The sequence below is a fragment of the Zootoca vivipara genome, chromosome 3, assembly GCF_963506605.1.
Source record: "Zootoca vivipara chromosome 3, rZooViv1.1, whole genome shotgun sequence".
NCBI classification, from domain to species: Eukaryota; Metazoa; Chordata; class Lepidosauria; order Squamata; family Lacertidae; genus Zootoca; species Zootoca vivipara.
Genome location: NC_083278.1, coordinates 26650833 through 26671733, shown reverse-complemented (window position 1 = coordinate 26671733; position 20901 = coordinate 26650833). Strand labels below are relative to the sequence as shown.

At 40.6% G+C, this 20901-nt stretch overlaps 1 protein-coding gene across 3 annotated transcripts in view; it reads left to right on the top strand.

Moving 5' to 3' along the window:
* Positions 1-355: 355 nt before the first annotated feature.
* KIDINS220 (kinase D interacting substrate 220) overlaps positions 356-20901 on the top strand; it is a 59169-nt gene continuing 38623 nt past the window's right edge. For 2 of the 3 annotated variants that reach the window (XM_035109886.2, XM_035109885.2), the window contains exons 1-10: positions 356-541; positions 11398-11534; positions 12975-13073; positions 13498-13596; positions 14226-14324; positions 16333-16434; positions 17376-17474; positions 18196-18393; positions 18519-18617; positions 19768-19866. In XM_035109886.2, the coding sequence (XP_034965777.2) occupies positions 11427-11534; positions 12975-13073; positions 13498-13596; positions 14226-14324; positions 16333-16434; positions 17376-17474; positions 18196-18393; positions 18519-18617; positions 19768-19866 (1002 nt within the window). In that variant the 5' untranslated portion in view covers positions 356-541; positions 11398-11426. The remainder of the gene's footprint in view (positions 542-11397; positions 11535-12974; positions 13074-13497; positions 13597-14225; positions 14325-16332; positions 16435-17375; positions 17475-18195; positions 18394-18518; positions 18618-19767; positions 19867-20901) is intronic. The other variant, XM_035109887.2, reaches the window with a different exon arrangement.

Below are 20901 nucleotides of genomic sequence, written 5' to 3'. Positions count from 1 at the left end.
TTTCACTTTTCTCGCGAGGAAGCCTATTCAGCATAAGGGAAAATCCCTGTAAAAAAGGGATAACTTGGCAGCTATGTCTTTGTTGTATGTACTGTACAGTAAACGGAGAGGTCGGGTCCCCCTCTGTGGAGCTGACATGGGCGTAGCCTGGATTTTTGTTCTGCGGCGGCGACAGGACCTCAAATTTGTATTGATTTAGAGTGGGGGGGGGCCTTGGTCACCCCCATGACCCCGGACACGGGGCAGACCCAGCCCAGCAGAGCGCGCCTCCTGCCCCCCCCCCCGGGCGTTCAATCTCTCCGCTCTCAGCCTCGCCCGCCTCAGCCGGAGGAGGAGGAGGAGGCCAGCCGCGCCCACGTGACCGCGCCGAGAACGGAGAGAGGGGCGGAGAAAGCAAGATGGCTGCCGCCGCTACTCTCGGGGTGTGGTGAAGGTGGAGGAGAAGCTCCAGACCCTCGCCGGGCTCTGAGGCGGCCCTGACGCTGCCACTACGACCACCTTCGCCCTCTTCCTCCATCTCTAGGGTCTCCCGTTCTTGCTGGTAAAGGGAGTTGGATGGGCGAGGGGTCTCCAGGGGAGGGTGGGTGGTCGTGTGAACCTGTCAAAACAAAGGGAAGTGGAGCCGGCACCGCCCAGCATCATCTTCCTGCTTCCCATCCCTTCCCCAAACCCCACCACCTCGCTGTCAGAATAGCGGTGGTGGTGGTGAGGCTGGTTGTCGCTGCCCAGTTACTTTTGGAGGAGGACAGTTTGCTGCTTTTACCTCTTCAGTGTGTATTTCTTCCGCCCCCCTCCTCCTCGATGACGTCCCCGAATGTGTGAATGTTTTGGACGCGCGACTCAGGGTGGCTTCTTCAGTCCCTGCTTGTTTGCGGTGTCAGTCAAAAACCCGGCGAGTTGCCGTTGTCTTGGGGGGTGAGAAATTGTAGGAAAATGGGGTCGCTGTATTAGGCTGAAATCATGCACTTGTTTACCTGTACTCAGTGGGGTTTATTTCTTTACCTTTCCTCCCTTTTATTTCTTAGTAGATGTGCGTGTGGTGGGTTGTGCTGTGTCACAGAAAACACAAGTCTAACCAGTGTATTTTGGGGTATAAATCTCCCCGTTCAGCCTTTAAGGAGCCACTGTTTTTTTGTTTTTTCCTAGTGGGAAAGAGTAATTGGTTTTCCCTAAGGAAACAAAACAGACAAGTAATCCCATCTACTATGGGATATCATTGTAAACCTGTTTAAAAGCAACAGTCTCAGATTTAACTGTGTGTGTGTCCTTGCATGCCTACTCATAAGCAACACCTAATGAGTTAAATCAGCCTTACTTCCAGGTAAGTTTATTTCATTGCTGCTTTATTGTAGCCGTATCAGCCTTACCGGATTTTGGTACAATACTGAAGGACATATTGAAGCTTATTCTCAAAGGAGATGCTGTCTAACGAAGGTTGATGGCTGAATTTTTTTAGCATTGTTATCTTAAGATTTTTTTAAAATTCAGAGAATAGAATTCATACTATTGGCAGTGTGCTAGATGCTGTGCAGACACAGTGTCTAGTAGTTGATTTGTAGTTTAAGAAATGCAAGAATGAAAGTGAATAGAGAAATGGCTGGAAGCTTCCCAGGTTTTATATGTGCCCTGAGTTTTATATGTGCCCTGGGCTTTTTTTTAGAAGATGAAAAAGTGGAATTTCAAAAACGGTACATGGTAAGTATGAACAATAATGCTTGCCAGCTCCAGTTAAGTATGTGGTGTTTGAATGGTATTCCATTATTCGTATGGGTGGGTAGAATGATATATTGTGATAAAAAATATCACTGATTGTGATTACAGTAATTCCTTTATTTTTAATTTTTATTTTCATGCAATTAGCTATCTATTTCATTTTCTTGTAGCTGGATAATAACTGGAGAATATTGACTGAATTACAGTTGTAGAGGGAATTAAAGTGTTGAGGGGTGGGGAATTCAAGAAAAGGGAAGCAACAGTGTTCTATAAGAATTTGTGAAAATGAACGATTAAGAATGAAAAGAGTAGCATGAATTATTTTGAAAGCGGTGAACCTGGTTATTACTTCTATATTTCACTGGGGAATCATTGTACAGTATAGGGTTTTCTGAGATGAATACATCCAGTGTTTAAAATTTAAATGTTCCTGAGGTTGTTAATAATTATGCAGTGTTTTTAACAGTCTGGTGTTGGCCTCTTCATATTCACTTATTTATACATATTTGTAGAATTTTTATCCTTCTCTGACCAAAAAAGATCCCCAGAGTAGTTCTTCCCTAGTGAGATGTGCCTGGTGCTAAAATTAATATTTTTTTGGCTTCAGGCAAAGACTTTTCTCTCCTCTTAGGCATTTGACACTTAATCTGCTGGGCGTTTAAATTGGTCTGTCTTCTGCTGGTTATGAGATGTTGCTTTTAGAATTGTGTTGACAAATAATAATAATAATAATAATAATAAATTTTTATTTATACCCCGCCCTCCCCAGTCAAAAACCGGGCTCAGGGCGGCTGACACCAACAGAACCACAATAAAACATAAAAACAATTAATTAAAATACAGATTAAAATACAGTATTAAAATTTAAAGTGCAGCCTCATTTCAAGTAGGCCATAAGTGGCTGACACCAACAGAACCACAATAAAACATAAAAACAATTAATTAAAATACAGATTAAAATACAGTATTAAAATTTAAAGTGCAGCCTCATTTCAAGTAGGCCATAAATCCAAGCCATGAGGGAGAAAAACACAGGGGTCAGGCTGAGTCTAACCCAAAGGCCAGGCGGAACAGCTCTGTCTTGCAGGCCCTGCGGAAAGATGACAAATCCCGCAGGGCCCTGGTCTCCTGGGAAAGAGCGTTCCACCAGGTTGGGGCCAGTACTGAAAAGGCCCTGGCTCTAGTAGAGGCCAATCTAGCCATCTTATGACTCGGGATCTCCAGAATATTATTATTTGTGGACCTTAAGGTCCTCCGCGGGGCATACCAGGAGAGGCGGTCCCGTAGGTACGAGGGTCCCAAGTCGCATAGGGCTTTAAAGTGGTTGGTTGTTGCCGCCTCTGTTTTTAATTCTTGTATATTGGTTTTTTTGGTATCAGGTGGCTATGAAATAGTATAAATAATAAATAATTAGAGATCAATAGGGAGACAGCTCAGACTTACAGTCCAAAACATAATACAAGGGGAGGGCTGGCGGGGAGGAGGAAAAAGTCAACCCAGGCCCTAAGTATTAGTTACAAACTCATAGAACGAACAGCTCAAATTGGAACTATTTTAGAGAGATGATGAGCCAAAGGTCTCTGCGCTCTGAGTTGGGCTAATAGTGGCCCTGCTTTCACTCCCTCTCCTATAGTCCGATGAAATAACTTTTGCCAGGTAACAAATCATGGAGGGAGGAATATAACTGAATGCATTATAAATGATTGTGTTGTACCTGTATAGTGTTCTTACTAATGGCACTTGTGTGTGTGCTAGGTCTATTTGTAGCCTTGCAGATCAGTGAGTGATTGTGTACATTCTCTGAGCTTTTTTATTATTAGGAAGCACCCATGACTGAATAATAGAGAAGGCCTTGGATTGTGTTTGCGGTTAAAGGATCTTGGATAGTAGGATTGGGAGAGACCCTACATAACTATTTATTTTAAATATTTCTAAAACACCCAATAACAGTTTCTCTGGGCAGGGGTGTTACTTAGTAGACAGTCAAGTAGTGTAGAAATGAATTTCATGGAAGATGGAAATGGGCATGGCACATGCTGGCCCATCCCATCTCCTTGTGTAAATCAGTTTGAACATGGAGAGAAAAGGCTTTACCTCTCTCTCCACTCATGCATATAGGGCCTAAATGTGGAAATACTCAAGTTATGGTAAGTGTGTGGCCCCTCTTGTGTTTTCTACAGTGCTTGACTAACTGCCCAGGACATCTAAGGCAGTTTTATATGTTTGTATTGGGTAGTCTGAATATACTACTGCTGGGTGAAGCCGCCATTGTGGTCTTGATATTGATACATCACCCAAGCCTAGTACTGTACTATATATCCTAATGAATAAAGAAATTAACACCTTAGGAATGTGTTTGCTAGAGTGCATTTTCCCATTTTGAGCTATGTATAAGTGTTGCTAACGCAGGAGAAGAATTGAAATTGGGGGGGGGGCAACGACAAATGAGTGTTCCAGCCATTGCAGGTTTGGGATTTCTGTTGAGGAAGGCGCTGATTTAAGCTTTGGGTGTGAAAACTGTATTTGATGCTGCTGAAAACCATCCTAGATAGGACAAAATCAGATGATGCTTTGACTTATGGTAAGACTTTGTCATCAAGCAATGATAGGAAAATTATGAGCTTTCTCCTAGTCAGAAGCAGAAATCCTAACAATAGCACTTCCTTTTGAACTATTACACACAACACACACACACACACACACACACACACACACACACACACTGACCCATCATCCGGCAAATCTTAATGAAGAGCATGTACAACGCCCCTTTGTGAACCCTGCTAAAACTTCCTTAGCATTCCTGAAGCCTCTGGGGTGGTGTGATGGCACTAATGGTTTTAAAATTGGAGATAAGTATCCATTCTGCATATTGCAGAGAGATGACTGCAGAATCTGCAGTTGGATCTGATAGGTTGTAAATGGATCTGAACAGCAGGTATCACCCAGGCCTAACTGGTATTGTCTGCCTCTGTCCTAGACCTAGGACAGAGTTGTAGTTGTGTCTGTAGTTGTTGGTATAACACTTATCCCTGTTTTCAGTCGAAATATAGTTACTGATTTCTAATATCTTTGTACTTGGAAGTTTCAGTTGCTCTTTCAAAAAGTTTCTCTTAGTCTTTAAGGTGCAACAATACTGATTTTTGTTTTTGCTGCAATAGATTAATTAACATGGCTACCCATCTCAAAATGGTTAGAAATGAGTTTGTGTGGCCATGGTGGACTTTCAGGTGTAGCATATGACTTGCAGTAATTGACAGATGGAAACACAACAGACCATAGTGCAGAAGCTTCCTTTGATGTGCAGCAGTATGTAACTATTTTAAGAGTTTTCTAGGAAGTTGCATAGTGGACTGTTTACATGGCAATTTTTAGAAACTGTTAATTATGAATAAGGCAAGCAGAATATGGCAATTACTTGGAATAGCATGGTTAAGAAGTAAGTGTTGTTGTCGAGAGTTATTATCTTTCAACCTTTTCCATCTGTCTTAACGGCAAGTTAGACTGCTGTGAAATTCTTCTCCTGTAAAAGGAGTCCAACGTGTAACCATGCTAAAATCTGTTCTATATTCTATTATTCCAAGCTTATAACAAGCAGTATTAATATTTCACAAACAGTTAATACTAAGACTCATTGTAAATTTCAAAGGAAATCTAGAATAACTGAAAGTGCAATCCTTCCTACTTGGAAGTCAGCCCCATTCATTTCAGTGGGACTTGCTTCCAGCCAGGTAAATGGGTATGGGACTGCAGTGTGAAACTATGTCAAAAGCCTCCTCCATCTGAGCTATTGGAGGTGGGAAAATCCTGGTATTTAAGTTGGCTGATAAGTTTGGAAATATCTACAGTAGTACAAAAAACATTATAAAGTGCAGTATGGTCAAATCTGTATCCATGTATGCAATCTTTTTATGTGAAGATTTGTCAAAAATACACCCCCCCCCTTGCAACAAATCCATAAAAGTAAGAGTCTAAAATTAACTTACGGTACTTCATCATTGCATATATGTGGCTGAGGGCAACATACGTTGATGACACTTCCTGGACTTTTGTGCAGGTTGCTTTTATGTGGAACTGTCTGTGGACAAACGCCGGCTCCTTCGGCCTGTAAAGCGATATGAGCACCGCAACCTCAGTCATCTAACTGGACTTAACTGTCAGGGATCCTTTACCTTTACCTTTTTAAGGCAACATAAACACGCTGTAAATGTTTACAGCATGTTTTTCAAAAGCATTTTACTTCTCCCTTTTTATTTAAATGGAATTGGTACAGTGCTCTTGATATTACATAGGTTCAGCCTGTCTTGCAATTTATATTGAATCTCAGGCAGTTGTGAATGTTGCCATTTCAAAACACATGCTGTGCGATATCACATACGTGTGATTCTTTCAGGAATTTGTTTTTGACTTCACTGATGTGTTTGTGTTTTAATGGTGATTGTTTGCTTCCAGTTGCTTAGAATATCATCTTCATCACCATTGCCTTGTTACATTTTGTCTATTCTAGCAAGCCCCCACTACCATTGTACAATATTTTTTTTGTGTATAATAGTGACTGGGCCACATGCCTCAGTGTCTGAAGCTGAAGAGGAGAAAGGTGCTGAGAGTAGTTGCCAGGAATAAATTACATGGTATGGAAGTTGAGAAAGAAGGCATCCTTGAAAGTCATTAATTTACTGCATGTTTACTCACCTGTTTCTTTCTTGTTCACCTCTTCCGTTTGTCATTCTGCTGCTTTACTGGCTCTAGTCATTAGAACCATTTTGGATATCTCCCTGATCCTGTTTGCAGAATCATTGTGTTATAGTCTGATAGAGATAAACACAGAAGGTATGGTAATGGCATATAAGGGTTTGTTACAAATCTCTGGTAATTGAGCCTATTCAGGTGGCTTTGCTTATCCTTAAAAGTCGGAAAGGGTTGGAGGGTGAATTTTGATCTAATACTATTTCTTGTATTGTGAAAATAATGATGATGATGATGATGTTTTGGAGAACATCTGGGATAGCCTCACAGTGATGGTGGGGAGCAGAAAGATAGATGGCATGAGGAAAGAGATGAGAGTTTATTTTCCACTTTGAGTTACTGCTCGAGGTGTGTTACTGCTTGCCTTGGTCGACCAGGTGAGCAGCAAACTGCATACCATAGCTGATAAAGATATTATGTGCTCCACTGGTTAAATTCAGTTGTCCATTTAACCAAAACTAGTAAGTTTAACAGGTCAAAAATAATATTTCACCTAAGCATGGCTAATTCACTGAGAGTAGACTAGAGACCAAATATGACTACCAGAACATGCTAACATGCAATAGAGGTGGGTTGTTGTTTTTTTACTCCATATGAAGTTGGAGACCTATGGGGTGTGTTAAGAGCACACAAAGGCTCAAAGCTTTTATGACTGAATAATCTGTTAAGGCCATCTCTAAGATTATCCCACAAAACAGTAAGACTTCTCTTAGACAGGAAGTGCAAAGTTACAAACACCAGCTTACCTCAAATGCTGCCTCAGCAGCTGGACTTTCTGCCCTTCAGGCTTCTGTTTTCATTCATCTGTACCATATTGCCTTAGGGTCAGCAATCTAAAGATTGCGTCACCTATAATGCATATCCAAATGCTTTTACTCACATCTATGAAATCTTTTGTCAACCTTAGCTCCTTGTTTCTCTACAGATGTTGTTGTCAACCTTAGCTCCTTGTTTCTCCACAGATGGTAACATGTATGGCTGATAAAACCCCACAGTGTGCACACATCGGTCTCTCTCTCTCTCTCTCTCTCTCTCTCTCTCTCTCTCTCTCTCTCTCTCTCTCTCTCTTTTTGCAGGGGGGACTATCTATCCTAACAGACTGTTGAAGGAAACATTATTTCCACATTACTGTAGCATCAGTCGCTTGCGGTTTATATTGAAGTTGCAGAGTAAAGCAAGTGACATTAAAGAGAGTTCTTTACCGACTCAGCAACTAAGTTATCACAGGACTTTGAAATGTGCAAAATGAATTTATAGCAAAGCAGCAATTGCGCCTCACTTTTAAACAGTGTAGATGCTGGAAGCGTAGGTAGCATGCTTCCAGAAACCACTTTCAAATCAAGGCTTGGTAGTCTAATTAGGGGAAAGTTGACCCAGGTATCCAATCTGAACAGGAGTGCAAAAATGGTGAAATTATGTGATGTTTTCTTCTCTGTTTAGGATAGCTAGAAATGTTTTCAAAGCAGTAGGTAGTAGCTTTGTAAGAAGGAGCCAGTGCCTTTCAAGGGCTGTGAATCCAGTTTTTACTGACAATTTCAGATGAAATACATGTTTTATCTCTCAAATTGTTGTGTAAAAGTTTGTATGGTACCTGGTTATGCTTGGGTGTGGTAGGACACAGAATAGAGGGACCTGACCTAGTTAGAGAAGTTAGTTATTGCTGCTCATCTCAACAGTTACGTGCATACTGGATAACTGAGAATATATGACCCAATAGATGTCATGTAGGAAGATCCATAGTATTCTGGGGAAGGTGTGTTAATTTTTTTTATACCGGGTAGTTGTTGCAAGTTACGTGCATGACAGAAATTGCAGACGGAATAAAAGTGTGCATGCACATGAAAGCTCATACCTATGACAAACTTAGTTGGTCTCTAAGGTGCTACTGGAAGGATTTTTTAATTTTGTTTTTACAAACCCAGTTACTAATCAAACATTTACCCCAAAATAATTTGTAATATAAATTATAGTTCTTTTCAGCAAATTTTCTATCTTTATGATTATGTCTCTAATGCACTGCCAATTTTACTAGACAAATTACCTCCATAGCTCCAAACGGCCATTCTCTCAGAGTTTTCTGCTTTGCTTGCAAATGTGAGGCTTGCAACCATGAAAAAATACAGAACAGGCCATATAAGTTCACAGCAATTAGTAATCTTAAACAGGTAAGATGGCAGGGCAGAGATCCTGGGTTTATATTAACCAGCCATCAGTGGTTTTGATGCTGCTTTTAAATTAAACTAAAAAAGTAACATACTTCTGGATCTGTATGGTGTAATATGTGTTATAAGAATTTTGAGGTCATATCTATATATATATAATAATTGTTCATAAAACATGTACATGAATGTACAGAAACATGTCTGAAGCAGCACAGGAAAACAGGCCTGACTGACACCATTTTGACTCTCTCTGACCAGGTGTTCTTCTGCAAGGAAGAAGTGGGGTGGGGGGAACCTTCTCATTGTCTCAGGAATTAAAGTGATAATCCCTGGCATCCTGATACCTGAGTGCCAGACAAAAGGTTGTGATTAACTTGGCTGGGAAACAGGGAAATGTAAATATCTCTCTCTTTTGTTGATTAGGTTTTGGGGGCAGGGGGCAGGGTCCAGACTGCTCAGATTACTGCCACCAGACCTCCCCTTTCATGATGTACCTATGATGAATCTAGGGAGAGGGGTCTTGGGCTACACCCCTTCTGTGACATATGGATGATGCTTCTGGGGGGTGGGCTGAAACCAATTTCAAATCTCTTTTTAAGGGCAAGACATCTTTGTTTGGGGTTCCTTCCTTGTTCTCCTGTGTGAGAGGAAGGACCCTGTTGCAACAGCAAAAATAAAAGTGCCTTGCTTCGTACGTCCTGGTTTGGTCTCTGTCATTTGGTGGGCAGGAGACGCTTAAATTCGTCTGCTTGCCTGGATCCTTGAGCTCTCCCTGGGTCAAGATCCATTTCTCTGGTTTCATAGGAACCAGCTTAAATTTTACAACATATGCATAGTTCAACATTGTCCTGAAAACTGGTTATTTCAGTTTGTTATAAAAATCAGTTTCTCCCCAAATTTGATCACCTGTGCTTTTCCTTCTGTAGTTGTAGAATGTTAGCAGAATTGCAGTCCAGGCATTTTTTCCCTCTTGCTAATGATGGTACAGTTGGAGACTTTCTAAGAGGAAGCAAAGCTTATTTTAGCTGATTTCAGGTAGCTCACTTAAGCTTGTCTTCTAGAATAGTTTATTTTCAATATCCCAGAGTAGCTAAGAGAGTAGTATAATGTTGCAGTGCAGTTCATTATTATACCCTTATTGCAGCCTTGTTGACAGTTAGTAGTTTACAGAAACTCTGCAGTGTAATCCATAGTTAATATTGCAGATGAAGTGGGGCTGAGACTGGTTTAGATTCCTGTTCATATACACATGCCATGCGTGAACACACACACACTTCTCAGGTTGCAGTAAATTGCCCCCTGTGACCTCCTTCCAGGCTAAATCAAGGAACTCAGTTGCATGCAGAAAACTTCTATTCCTTTAACTTGCATGCAGACCGGTTTCACTTTAAAATGTTCAAAACATGGGAACGGGAAGTATATATGAAGTAGGACCCAAGTTAAAGCAGAGATTCCTGCATTTGATGCTAGCTTTTGTTTTTTCAGCTTCCTGAGCTACAATGGCAGGTTACTGATGCACACCATGGATAAGGCTGCATTATTATTTTGCAGGTCCTTGCTTGGAACTCATTCTGAGTACTGATCCTGGTGTAGCCTAAACATGCAAAAGAGGGAGGTATTGGGAGGCTTGGGAGAACAACAGGATTATTTACAGGAATATAAAAGATATGGGGGGGAAGTGTGAGGTGGGGAACCATTGAGGACTCAGTGGGTACATAATCCAGACTGAGGAGGAGGAGAGGAGGGGAAAGGAAAACGGGGTGGGGAGGTGGCAGAGAGAGGATGTTTAAGTGTATAGTAGAGTCCAGGGAAACCTGAATAGGAATGTTCTGCACTGCAACATTTTATGGTAGGTCCCATTGATTAAGTTCCATTTTAAGGTGATTGCCCAATCTAAATCAGTACTGCTCTGGTTAAGGTTTAAGGAGAGCCAGCATGGTGTAGTGGTTAAGAATGGTGGATTTGTAATCTGGTGAACCGGGTTCGCATCCCCGCTCCTCCACATGCAGTTGCTGGGTGACCTTGGGGTAGTCACACTTCTCTGAAGTCTCTCAGCCTTACTCACCTCACAGAGTGTTGTAAGGGAGGAAGGGAAAGGAGATTGTTAGCCGCTTTGAGACTCCTTAAGAGGAGTGAAAGGTGGGATATCAAGTCCAAATGCTTCTCCTCTTCTTCTTAAGCAGCCCAGCTCAACTGCCCTGATGTCAGCTGATCTCGCATCAGATGTTTTTTTGACTCCTAGCTGTAAAGCTTGTACCAAATAGATGACTAAACATTTAGTAATTCAGTTAAACAACAGATACCAATCTATTTTCTGTTGAAATCTTTCTGCATTAAAAATGCATTTTAAATGTTTTATTTCAAGCTGAATAAGCGCCAGACAGAACACTCAGAAGCTAACTCTACAATGGTGGGCTAATATTTAAGTTTCGGGGTTGACATCTTTTTTTTTTTAAATAAAAATTTAACATAGCTTTTCACAAACCAAACTTCTGCTTTTTCATGGACAATCTCCTATGCCACCCTTCTGCTCTATTAGTTCATGCCCATGTTTCTCCATCTCTTCAGCATGACATGGCTACTCCTTACCACCTCATATGTATACACAGACTTAAAATCTTCTGGATGGGGACTGTATTGCTTCTGTTTGGAGCACCTTGAACAATTTTGGCACAATAGAAGTTATTTCTTGCAGCAGGTTTTCAGTCATTGTATTGTTCCACTCAGTGCAAAAACATCATGTGATACATTAAAATTGTTTGTCTTGTTAACATAGATAACTAGCATTGTGGAGTTTGGCTAAAGATGGCGAGTCTCGTGTCTCAGAGTTTGGTGACATATGTAGAAGAAGAAAATGTTCCTGCTTTGAAGGCACTTCTTGAGAAGGTCAAAGATGTGGATGAGAGGAATGAGGTAAGATAAATTTGTAATATATGTTTTAATATTGTAGACATACATTTTTAGAATCGATAAACATATGCTGCTTTGTCGTGCCACAATGTGGAGGTATGAATTTGGGGGGGGGGGGAGGAGAAAGAATTTTATTTGATAAAAATAAATTGACGTTTCTTTACTTTTTTCCTAGTTGTATAACTTGGAGAAAAAGACATCTTTCCCCCCACTCTCTGATAGAGTTTCTGTGATGCATGTGTATAGCTGCCTGCTAAGTCAGAAAGGAACTGTTTTCACTTGTTTTCTAGCATAGTAACTGTAGAGATCTGTTGCATAAAGAAATAATTAAAAAAAAACACCTCTCTGTCATCTTATTTGAGAGACACCTCTTCAAGCCCAGTGGACTTAACTTCTGAGTAGACTTGCAGAGGATTGGATATTTTAATACGAGATCTCCATGGTGAAATTGAAGCAGGGCTTTCGTTATTCTGGATTAATTAATTAAGGACACCTTTTTGTTTCTGGATTCCCCCATAATTGGCTCTGGTTTCACATAACTACCACCATGCAGCCCCTGGCAGATTATCCTTGTAGCCCTTGGCAGGAAAAAAAAAGTTTCCTGCTGTTGATGGGTTTCAGTCTTAGCCATTTTCCTCTCTTCATTGCTGTTCACTTTAACAGCATAATTAGGGCTAAACACTCTTCCATTTTATTTCCCATTCCATTTGTTTTCAGAAAGTACACTTTTGTGCTACAATTTATTTCCTGTAGGAAATTCAAAATCCATGTAGAATGGTTTTATTTATTTAAAGTAGTCATGCTGCTCAATAGTCCATACTCTGTAATCATCAACTGTGGTGACTTGGATATGTGAAACAAACATCACAGATTGAGCCCCACAGTTCATCTCATAAATGCTACTTTTAAGTAGAGTAGAGGTACTTCATAGTGTTCAGCTGATTGTCAATGGGTGGAAAGATACCAAGTGATGGATATGAATTTGCCAATAATCCATCAGGTGCCCACATGGAAAAATAGATTTAAAAACCTATCAGAACACCATAATTTCAAGGTGGGATGATGTTCTATTGGAGTATAGCAACAACAACAACAAGAACAAAATCCTTTATGAAAATGAATGTTTGATCAGAAATTCTTTTTGGATAAAACAGACATTTACAGTATAATATGGGGGGACGACGACAGGATGCTTATTAAGGAGCAGTAAACAGTGCCCCTTCAGTTTGCTAAAACTTGTAACAATGGACCCATCTTTCTAATAATGTTTTCAGGAGTTGTACTACAATTTCTGTTTGTTTATTTAAAAATTACACTTTGTGTGCCATTGTGAAGCAACACGTAAAACATTAGCAGCATTCTTGTATAAGAATCTACCTGTAAGACCATCTGTACAATTCATTAGTTTCTGACAATATAACTGCATGTTTCACATAATTTCAGAATGGTCAGACTCCGTTAATGCTAGCTGCTGAGCAAGGCAACTTAGAAATTGTCCAAGAATTGATAAAGAAAGGTGCCAACTGCAACTTGGAAGATGCAGTAAGTATTGAATGGGTGATCTAATTCCTTGCTGTATTATTCTCTCCTCCTGCTGCATGTCCTATTTTGACCACGCAATTCTTTTGTTAATCCCTCCCATGTGCTAGGCTTGGGAGTCTTGTAAGCACGAAAGGTCCAGACAAGAGTGTGTATGTTATCACTTGCCCCACCCCATATGAATCGGGTACCCAAATGGTACACTCCAGATGTTCCTGGACTATAGTTCCCATCAATCTCAGCCAGCATGGCCATGTTCAGAGATGATGGGAGTTATAGTCTATATTACAACATATCAAGGGTACCACATTGTCCTTCCCTGTCCTGGGATAAGAAGTCTCAAAGTACAGTCACTTCACCTCAACTGGCATAATCTCTGGTTTTAGTTAGCTATTGGACTGTTAATTTTTCATTTTTCTCACTTTAGGATAACTGGACAGCTCTTATCTCAGCTGCTAAAGAGGGGCATGCTGCCATTGTGTCAGAGCTACTTAATTGCAATGTGAACATGGAACATCGAGACATGGTATGACATATGGGACCTTAGGGTGAAGGGCATGAAATAAACAAATAACATTTTAGTCCTTCAGTAGGTGTAGACCTTTTTTTTTTTATTAAGCTGCAGCACAGATAGACCTGTACTTCTAGTAGCCAACAGCATGCTGGGGTTGTGCCACTCACCAGACCTCCCTCTGGCTGGTGTGGTGTAAACACGCCAGCAAGTACAGCAGAATGGCATTTGCACTGTGCCGACCTTGCTGCCAGCAGAAGCAACTCAGCCTGAGAGAGGTCAGGTGGGCAGCATAGCTCCATCCTACCATGTGCTTCAGAGTTTGTTCTTTTGAAAATTTATCAAAATTCTGGTAGCCTTTGAAATTCTTATGGATGATGGGAGCTGTAATCCAACAGTGTTTGGAGTGCTGCTGAGAGTCTATCTACATCTGGAGGGCCACCGTTTCCACACCCCTGAACTAGAGCAAGTAATAGGAATTTTCAGCTAAAAGTAGTTTAGATGGATTAATATTCCTTGATTTCATTGCTTAGTAGAAAGTTGTTTGCACCAGAGAACTGGGCTAACAACTGTGAAACATAATCTTTTATGCAAATGCTGAAAATAGATTTTAAAATGATCCATGTATTGATTTCCTGTGTTAGGGTGGATGGAACGCCCTTATGTGGGCATGCTACAAAGGCTGTACTGAAGTAGCTGAACTGCTTCTTGAAAGGGGAGCAAATCCCAACATCACTGGCCTGGTAAGTTTTTTTTCCATCTTTGTTTCTATTTGTATAGTAGGGGAAGAATTATGCAGTAATTTGTCATTATTAGCTTGTGGTTTGGATGCATATTTAGTTTTTTGGCCTAGGACTGCTCACTGACAATTTGTATAAACTTAACATTTTGCGTGGAACACCTTTAAACCACCTGAAATACTTTGAAAAACATAAAAATACTGGTTGTGGGGGTGTGGTTGAAAGTATATGCAATCTTAAAACATTGACCCTGATGCACAACTAGCTGTATGCAACAAATGGCATGGGATGTACATAACTGTACCAAAATATGTATTCACTTAGTTCTGTGGTGCCTTGATTTTTATCCTAATACAGATTAAGTACTGAGTGCACAAGCAAAATCCTGTGTCTTATTTTAAAGCCCCTGTAGGATGCAGTAGTGTGTAAGGATCTTTTCAGAGTCCCAAGTCTATTCAGATTTTTTGGAGGAGATTTGCTGAGATTCTGAATCCTTTGGTAGATGCATTCTGAGTCTCTTCTCATCATACAGGCTCCTTTGAGGCTCAGTATTATAGTTTTAATTATTATACTGTGTTTTACATACACATTTCTCTCCACTCAGAGACACACAAGTGTCCAGGGCTGTGCTGCTACTTTACATCTATTCCTCCTTTTTACCAGTTCCTATATCAAGTCTAAGGACGCGGGTGGCACTGTGGTCTAAAACTACTGAGCCTAGGGCTTGCCGATCAGAAGGTCGGCAGTTCGAATCCCTGCGACGGGGTGAGCTCCCATTGTTCGGTCCCAGCTCCTGCCCACCTAGCAGTTTGAAAGCATGTCAAAGTGCAAGTAGATAAATAGGTACCGCTCTGGCGGGAAGGTAAACGGCGTTTCTGTGCACTGCTCTGGTTCATCAGAAGTGCCTTAGTCATGCTGGCCACATCACCTGGAAGCTGTCTGCAGACAAACGCCACCTCCCTCAGCCTATAGAGCGAGATGAGCGCCACAACCCCAGAGTTGTCTGTGACTGGACCTAACGGTCAGGGGTACCTTTACCTTTATATCAAATCTACCTTGTCTAAGCTTTCTCTGCTGCCTCTGAGGTTGGTGGTGTTAGTACTCAAAGCCCCTTTTGTTCCTGCTGCTGCCTGTCCTGCTTTCTCTGCTGATGTTTCCTCCCCTTTCCCAGCTGTTGGATGCAGTAGGAAGGGGAGTCGGCACCTTCAAGCCAAGCCTCATCCTCTCTGGCATAGCTGGGTGTAAACACAGCTGTGTCAGAGCTAGTGGAGTGTGGGAATTGGAGCTGTTTCCAGCTACCTCTCCACAGCCTGCTTCCATGCATCAGTCTCCTGGTTCAATCAAAGCTCTTGGGTATATATCACAGTCATGCTTGAAATTGGTCTTACTGTTTGTCCTTCCAAAAGAAGAATAACTTTATTTTTTCAGTTGCTTTAGCCATCGAGTTATAATGCTATATGCTTTCTTAAGCTTTCACTATTAACATTTAGATAGTATTGCAGTGTAGAATTTTTGTAATTCTTATTATTGTCAGAACTTTGTACAGTGGTACCTCGAGTTACAAACACCTCAGGTTGCGAACACTTCACGTTACAAACTCTGCTAACCTTGGAAGAGTTACTTCAAGGATGAGAACAGAAATCGTGTGCTGGCGGCGCAGCGGCAGCAAGAGGCCCCATTAGCGAAGGCACGCTTCAAGTTAAGAACAGTTTCAGTTCAATAATGGACCTCCAGAACGAATTAAGTTTGTGACTAGAGGTACCACTATATAGGAATCAGGTATCTTGGGTGAAATCCAGCTTTGCTTGAACTTCCATTCATACACTGGGACTTCCCCTACCTCTCTCTTCACCCTCCCAATCTGTTCTGAGAGGTCCTTCACCTCTCCATTGCAGAGAGCTGCGTTGGGTGTGGGGAGGAGAAGAGGAAGGAGAAGTCACATTGGGCACTGCTTGATATTGCCCTTTAAATCTTGGGATTCTTACAACTTTCAAACCTTTTCTCATCAAAGCAATACAACGTCTATCCAATAATTTGGGCAGCAGGACGAGGCCACTCTCGTATAGTACAACTTTTACTGCATCATGGAGCTAAGGTCAACTGCTCTGACAAGGTAGGAGTTTTCTTTCTTTCCGGTACAAGCTTACCTCGTTACCATAATAAGTTAAAATTGTTAAGAATGTTAAGACAGTATCCTAAGCTCTGTTTCACTACATTGGATTTGAGAGGAATTTATGTTTTTAGTTAGAAGTTTTTAAAACCCACTTTGCCAGAAATCCTATGCACATTTCCATTGGGGTGCTCTGAGCAATCATTCAACAGTATTCCAGCTCTAGTGCAGGCTTCTCCAGTCTGGTGCCCTCCATAGGTTTTAGGCTATAACTTTTCTTGTCCCTGACCATTGGTCATGGTGTCTGGGACTGAAGAGAGTTGGAATCCAGTCAGAACTTGAAGGCACCAGGTTGGGGAATACTGTTCTAGTCGCTAAAACATTTAAAATATCAAATGAAATAATTTTTAAGACTCCTTACAAGAGCTCACAGGCTGTATACTGTCCAAACTCTGCCCAATGATAGTAAATAAACTGTTATTAGAGTGAGACTGTTGGCTAAGGACTCGCAGATGCTGAGCTCTATGTGTACTATATAATCTTTCATGATATTCCCATTCCCCCTCTTTAACCATGTATGATTATTGAATTAGCTGTGATGTTACCTCACTCTGAATCCACAATATATGCCAATAACACATCTCAGCTCTACCATACCTATACTTTGCCTTTCCCCCCCTTGCCATTGATCTGTCTCCCTACACCGCTTTGGGAATGTTGCCAACTTAGTAACTCCTTTAACTTCCTTTTCACATTTCTGTATTAGCGAGGTCTTCTGTTATGTTCTAGCATTATCCTAAGATGTTACTTTCATGTCTTCCGCTTGAAATTCTACCCACTTACTTGACGCCTTTCTTCTCCTCCCCACTCACAAACTGAGGGAGTTGTTCTGCTTTCAAAACAAAGCTAGAATGTGTCTCATATGTTCAAAATATATTCTACAGTATGGTACTACTCCGCTGATCTGGGCTGCAAGAAAAGGTCATCTGGAATGTGTGAAGTATTTGCTGCATATGGGAGCGGATGTTGATCAAGAAGGAGCTGTGAGTACTTTAATAAAAAGTGATCTGATTAGTCTAAATATTATTCTAATAATAAAGCAGTAGATAGTGTTTAAAGAAGATGGGATCATGGTGTCTGTTAGTCCAGATGGTTTAGTCCTGGGGTTGCCAGCCTGGCATCCAAAGGTACACATGTGCCCACTGAGGACTACCCTGATGACCATACCATCCTATCCTTCTCCTCCCCAATTGAAGGCTTTCTTCAGGCTTAATTGTGATGTGGAGACATTTTCCTCTGCAGCTCTGACAATCACAGCAAATTCTCAAACTCATACAGTTAGGATTTTTAAAAGTCTTTTACAGTATTAGCTATTATTTTGCAATTTCAGGGGGGAGTCATAGTTGAGGAGAAAATAATTAACCCTTATCTCCTGAGCTGTGTTGCCGATGCCAGAAACTCATTTGCTGTGCTGCTATTGGGCTTGAAAGAAACCTGTTGGATTGGATTCTGAGGTCTGTGGATATAAAATCTGGGGTGCAGATTTTCCTGACTATGTGGGATTTTTCCTTCTTGCTGTTACCTGAAAATGTAGAATTGCTTTTGGTGTAAAAGTAATAGTGGAATGTAATGGTGTGTTTGAAGTTAATGCTACTGAAATAAGATGAACTTCAGAAGCGGAGGAAAAATCTCCTCCTGTATTGACCGGTTAGTCTCATACCGCCACTAATATATTGTGTCTTTTCTATCTCTTCCCCTCTCCAGAATTCAATGACTGCACTTATAGTAGCAGTAAAAGGTGGTTTCACAGATTCAGTAAAAGAAATCCTGAAAAGGAATCCAAATGTCAACTTAACAGATAAAGATGGAAACACAGCTTTGATGATTGCCGCAAAGGAGGGACATACTGAAATTGTGCAGGACCTCTTAGATGCAGGAACCTACGTGAATATTCCTGACAGGGTAAGTAAGGGTTTCGATAATGTGTATATATACATTCATTATTTTTTAAAATACTTATAACAAAGTATAAAAAGCTATTTTGGGAGTGCTTTAAGACATCTGACTGTGTTCTGTCCTCATTGCAGAGTGGAGATACTGTGCTGATTGGGGCTGTCCGAGGTGGTCATGTTGAAATTGTGAGAGCCTTGCTTCATAAGTATGCAGATATAGACATTAGAGGGCAGGTAAGTAATTCTGCATGAGTTCAGGATTTTGAAAAATGCTCTTGTAATGTATCATTTCCAAAAGCATCCCTCAGAGATGGGAAGCACATTTCTAGATGGCATCTTGAAAAACACTTGATTTCCTACTGTATTTGCAACTGGAAAGAACTGCACTTTAACACGACACATAAAGACACACATTTTGTTCCTTGGCATTCTGTACTTACTGTCTCTTAAGTTAGGTGTAAAGTAGGTCTCTTTGTTTCGATCATAAAGAACATCCATGCCCTATTCTGCTGTTTGGGAGCATTGTATCCAGCTTAGTTTGAGGCACTTGCTAGTGAGTCTAATTCAGTGAGTCATGAAGCACTTGCCTACTGTCTTTATATAAACTGGTTAACCAAAAATCTGCTGTTGCTTTTAGTCATGGAAGGGGAATCGAATTGAGAGCTCAGAAGCCTGCTAAATGGTATGTGCTCAATACAGCTTCTGACAGTACCTGCTATTTGTCAGTGGATCAGAACAGCAGCTGATGCTGAGTACATAATCAACTGTCAGACTGGACTGTGAAATCAGAATATTTCAGCTTTTCACTACAGTAAAAATATATCTTAAGTACATCTGTTGCAAGGAGTTTCCAGAAGCTACAGTTCAGAGGTGATCCAGGACGCATTGTAGTTGATTTCTTGATATGATGACACTGAGCTACCTTTAATAAATAAATAAATACGGAAATCTTATGCAATTCATTATACATTCAGTACAGTTCTTAAAAACAAATACCAGCAGAAGAGTCTTATTTTTCCCAAGGCACATCCTAGATTTCTAGTTTTGGTTGTAATATAGTGTTTAGAGAATATTCACCATCCCTTTCAATTAAATATATAGTGTATGCCAGCTTTTTGTGAAGTGGTTTCTGAATGCCATGTGCTGAAGAATTTTTTTGAAATACTATAGTCCTAATTTTAGCCAAACACTGATATGTAACTTACATTACATAAAAAAAAAACAATCCAATGGATGCTACATCTGACTTAAAGCAGTTTCCTTTTTCCATTCTGAATTTTACCACTTTGCTATATAGTGTTGAATATAACCTGCATAATACGTGGTATGTGAAGTTAGTTTGACTGCATTTAAAGTGCTTATCAAATATGTTGTTTATTTGTAGGATAATAAAACTGCTTTATACTGGGCTGTTGAGAAAGGAAATGCTACCATGGTTAGAGATATCTTGCAGTGCAATCCAGACACTGAAATATGTACAAAGGTAAATATATCATGTAATGGCTTTGATCTTCGAGATATGGTTTATTTTGCAGTAGTGCTTTTTCGCTCTTCCCTGTGTTGCTGAATATGGCATTTTAGTTTAAAATGTTGTCTTTACTAAATGTGAGGAGAGAATACTTGAGTACAATTCTAGTTTGTTCATATTTGCTTTTCTGTGCTTGAAATTTCCTTTTAAAACTATATTCAGAAAGCTTATGGAGCACATTAAAAATATATATCACCAGCATTTCCCATCACCTTTAAAAGAATAGAAAAATCAATATCTTATCTGAAATGCATTTTGAGCAGAGGCTATATGCACATACTTAAGCTAATTTTCCTTCTGAGATGCTTTCCCATAAATAAGTTTAATGTGAAATGCTTTACTTTGTATTAATTAGCAATAACTACCATTGCAAATTAGAACGTCAGCAAAGGAAATAATTCATAGCATGGGGAAAATACCACACCAAATTTGTGTTCAAGGGAATGCTTAGCAGCACAATCCAAACCCAATATCTGCAGGGATAGGATAACTTGGATTTAGAGGATCTTTGGTTTTCTTGGATCACCAGAGGCTCAGCCAGAACTATGCTGGAATAAATCCCTCACCCCAGCTTGGCCAGGGTTCAGCCAGCAGAATTTAAGCCTGTGTTACTTACATCAGCATAATCTCCCCCAAAAGGTGTGGGACTGAACCCAGCAAGGAGAGACATAGACCTATTCCAAGCCCTGTTCAGCTTGGTCATGCAACCTAGGGCCCAGTCCTCACGATCCGGGGCCTAAACCAGGCATCCCCAAACTGTTAGCTAGGGATCATGGGAGTTGTAGGCTGAAACATCTGGAGGGCCGCAGTTTGGGGATGCCTCGCAGAGGCTTCCAAACAGCATTTAGAATAGTAGTAATGTATATGCTGGTGTAAGTTATGTCAGCCCAAGTTACACCAGTTTCCTCTAGTTAAGATTGCTCTGTAAATGTATTGAGGAATAACTGAACTTCATTGTGTGATACCGAGTATCTGCCTTTGAAAAACAAC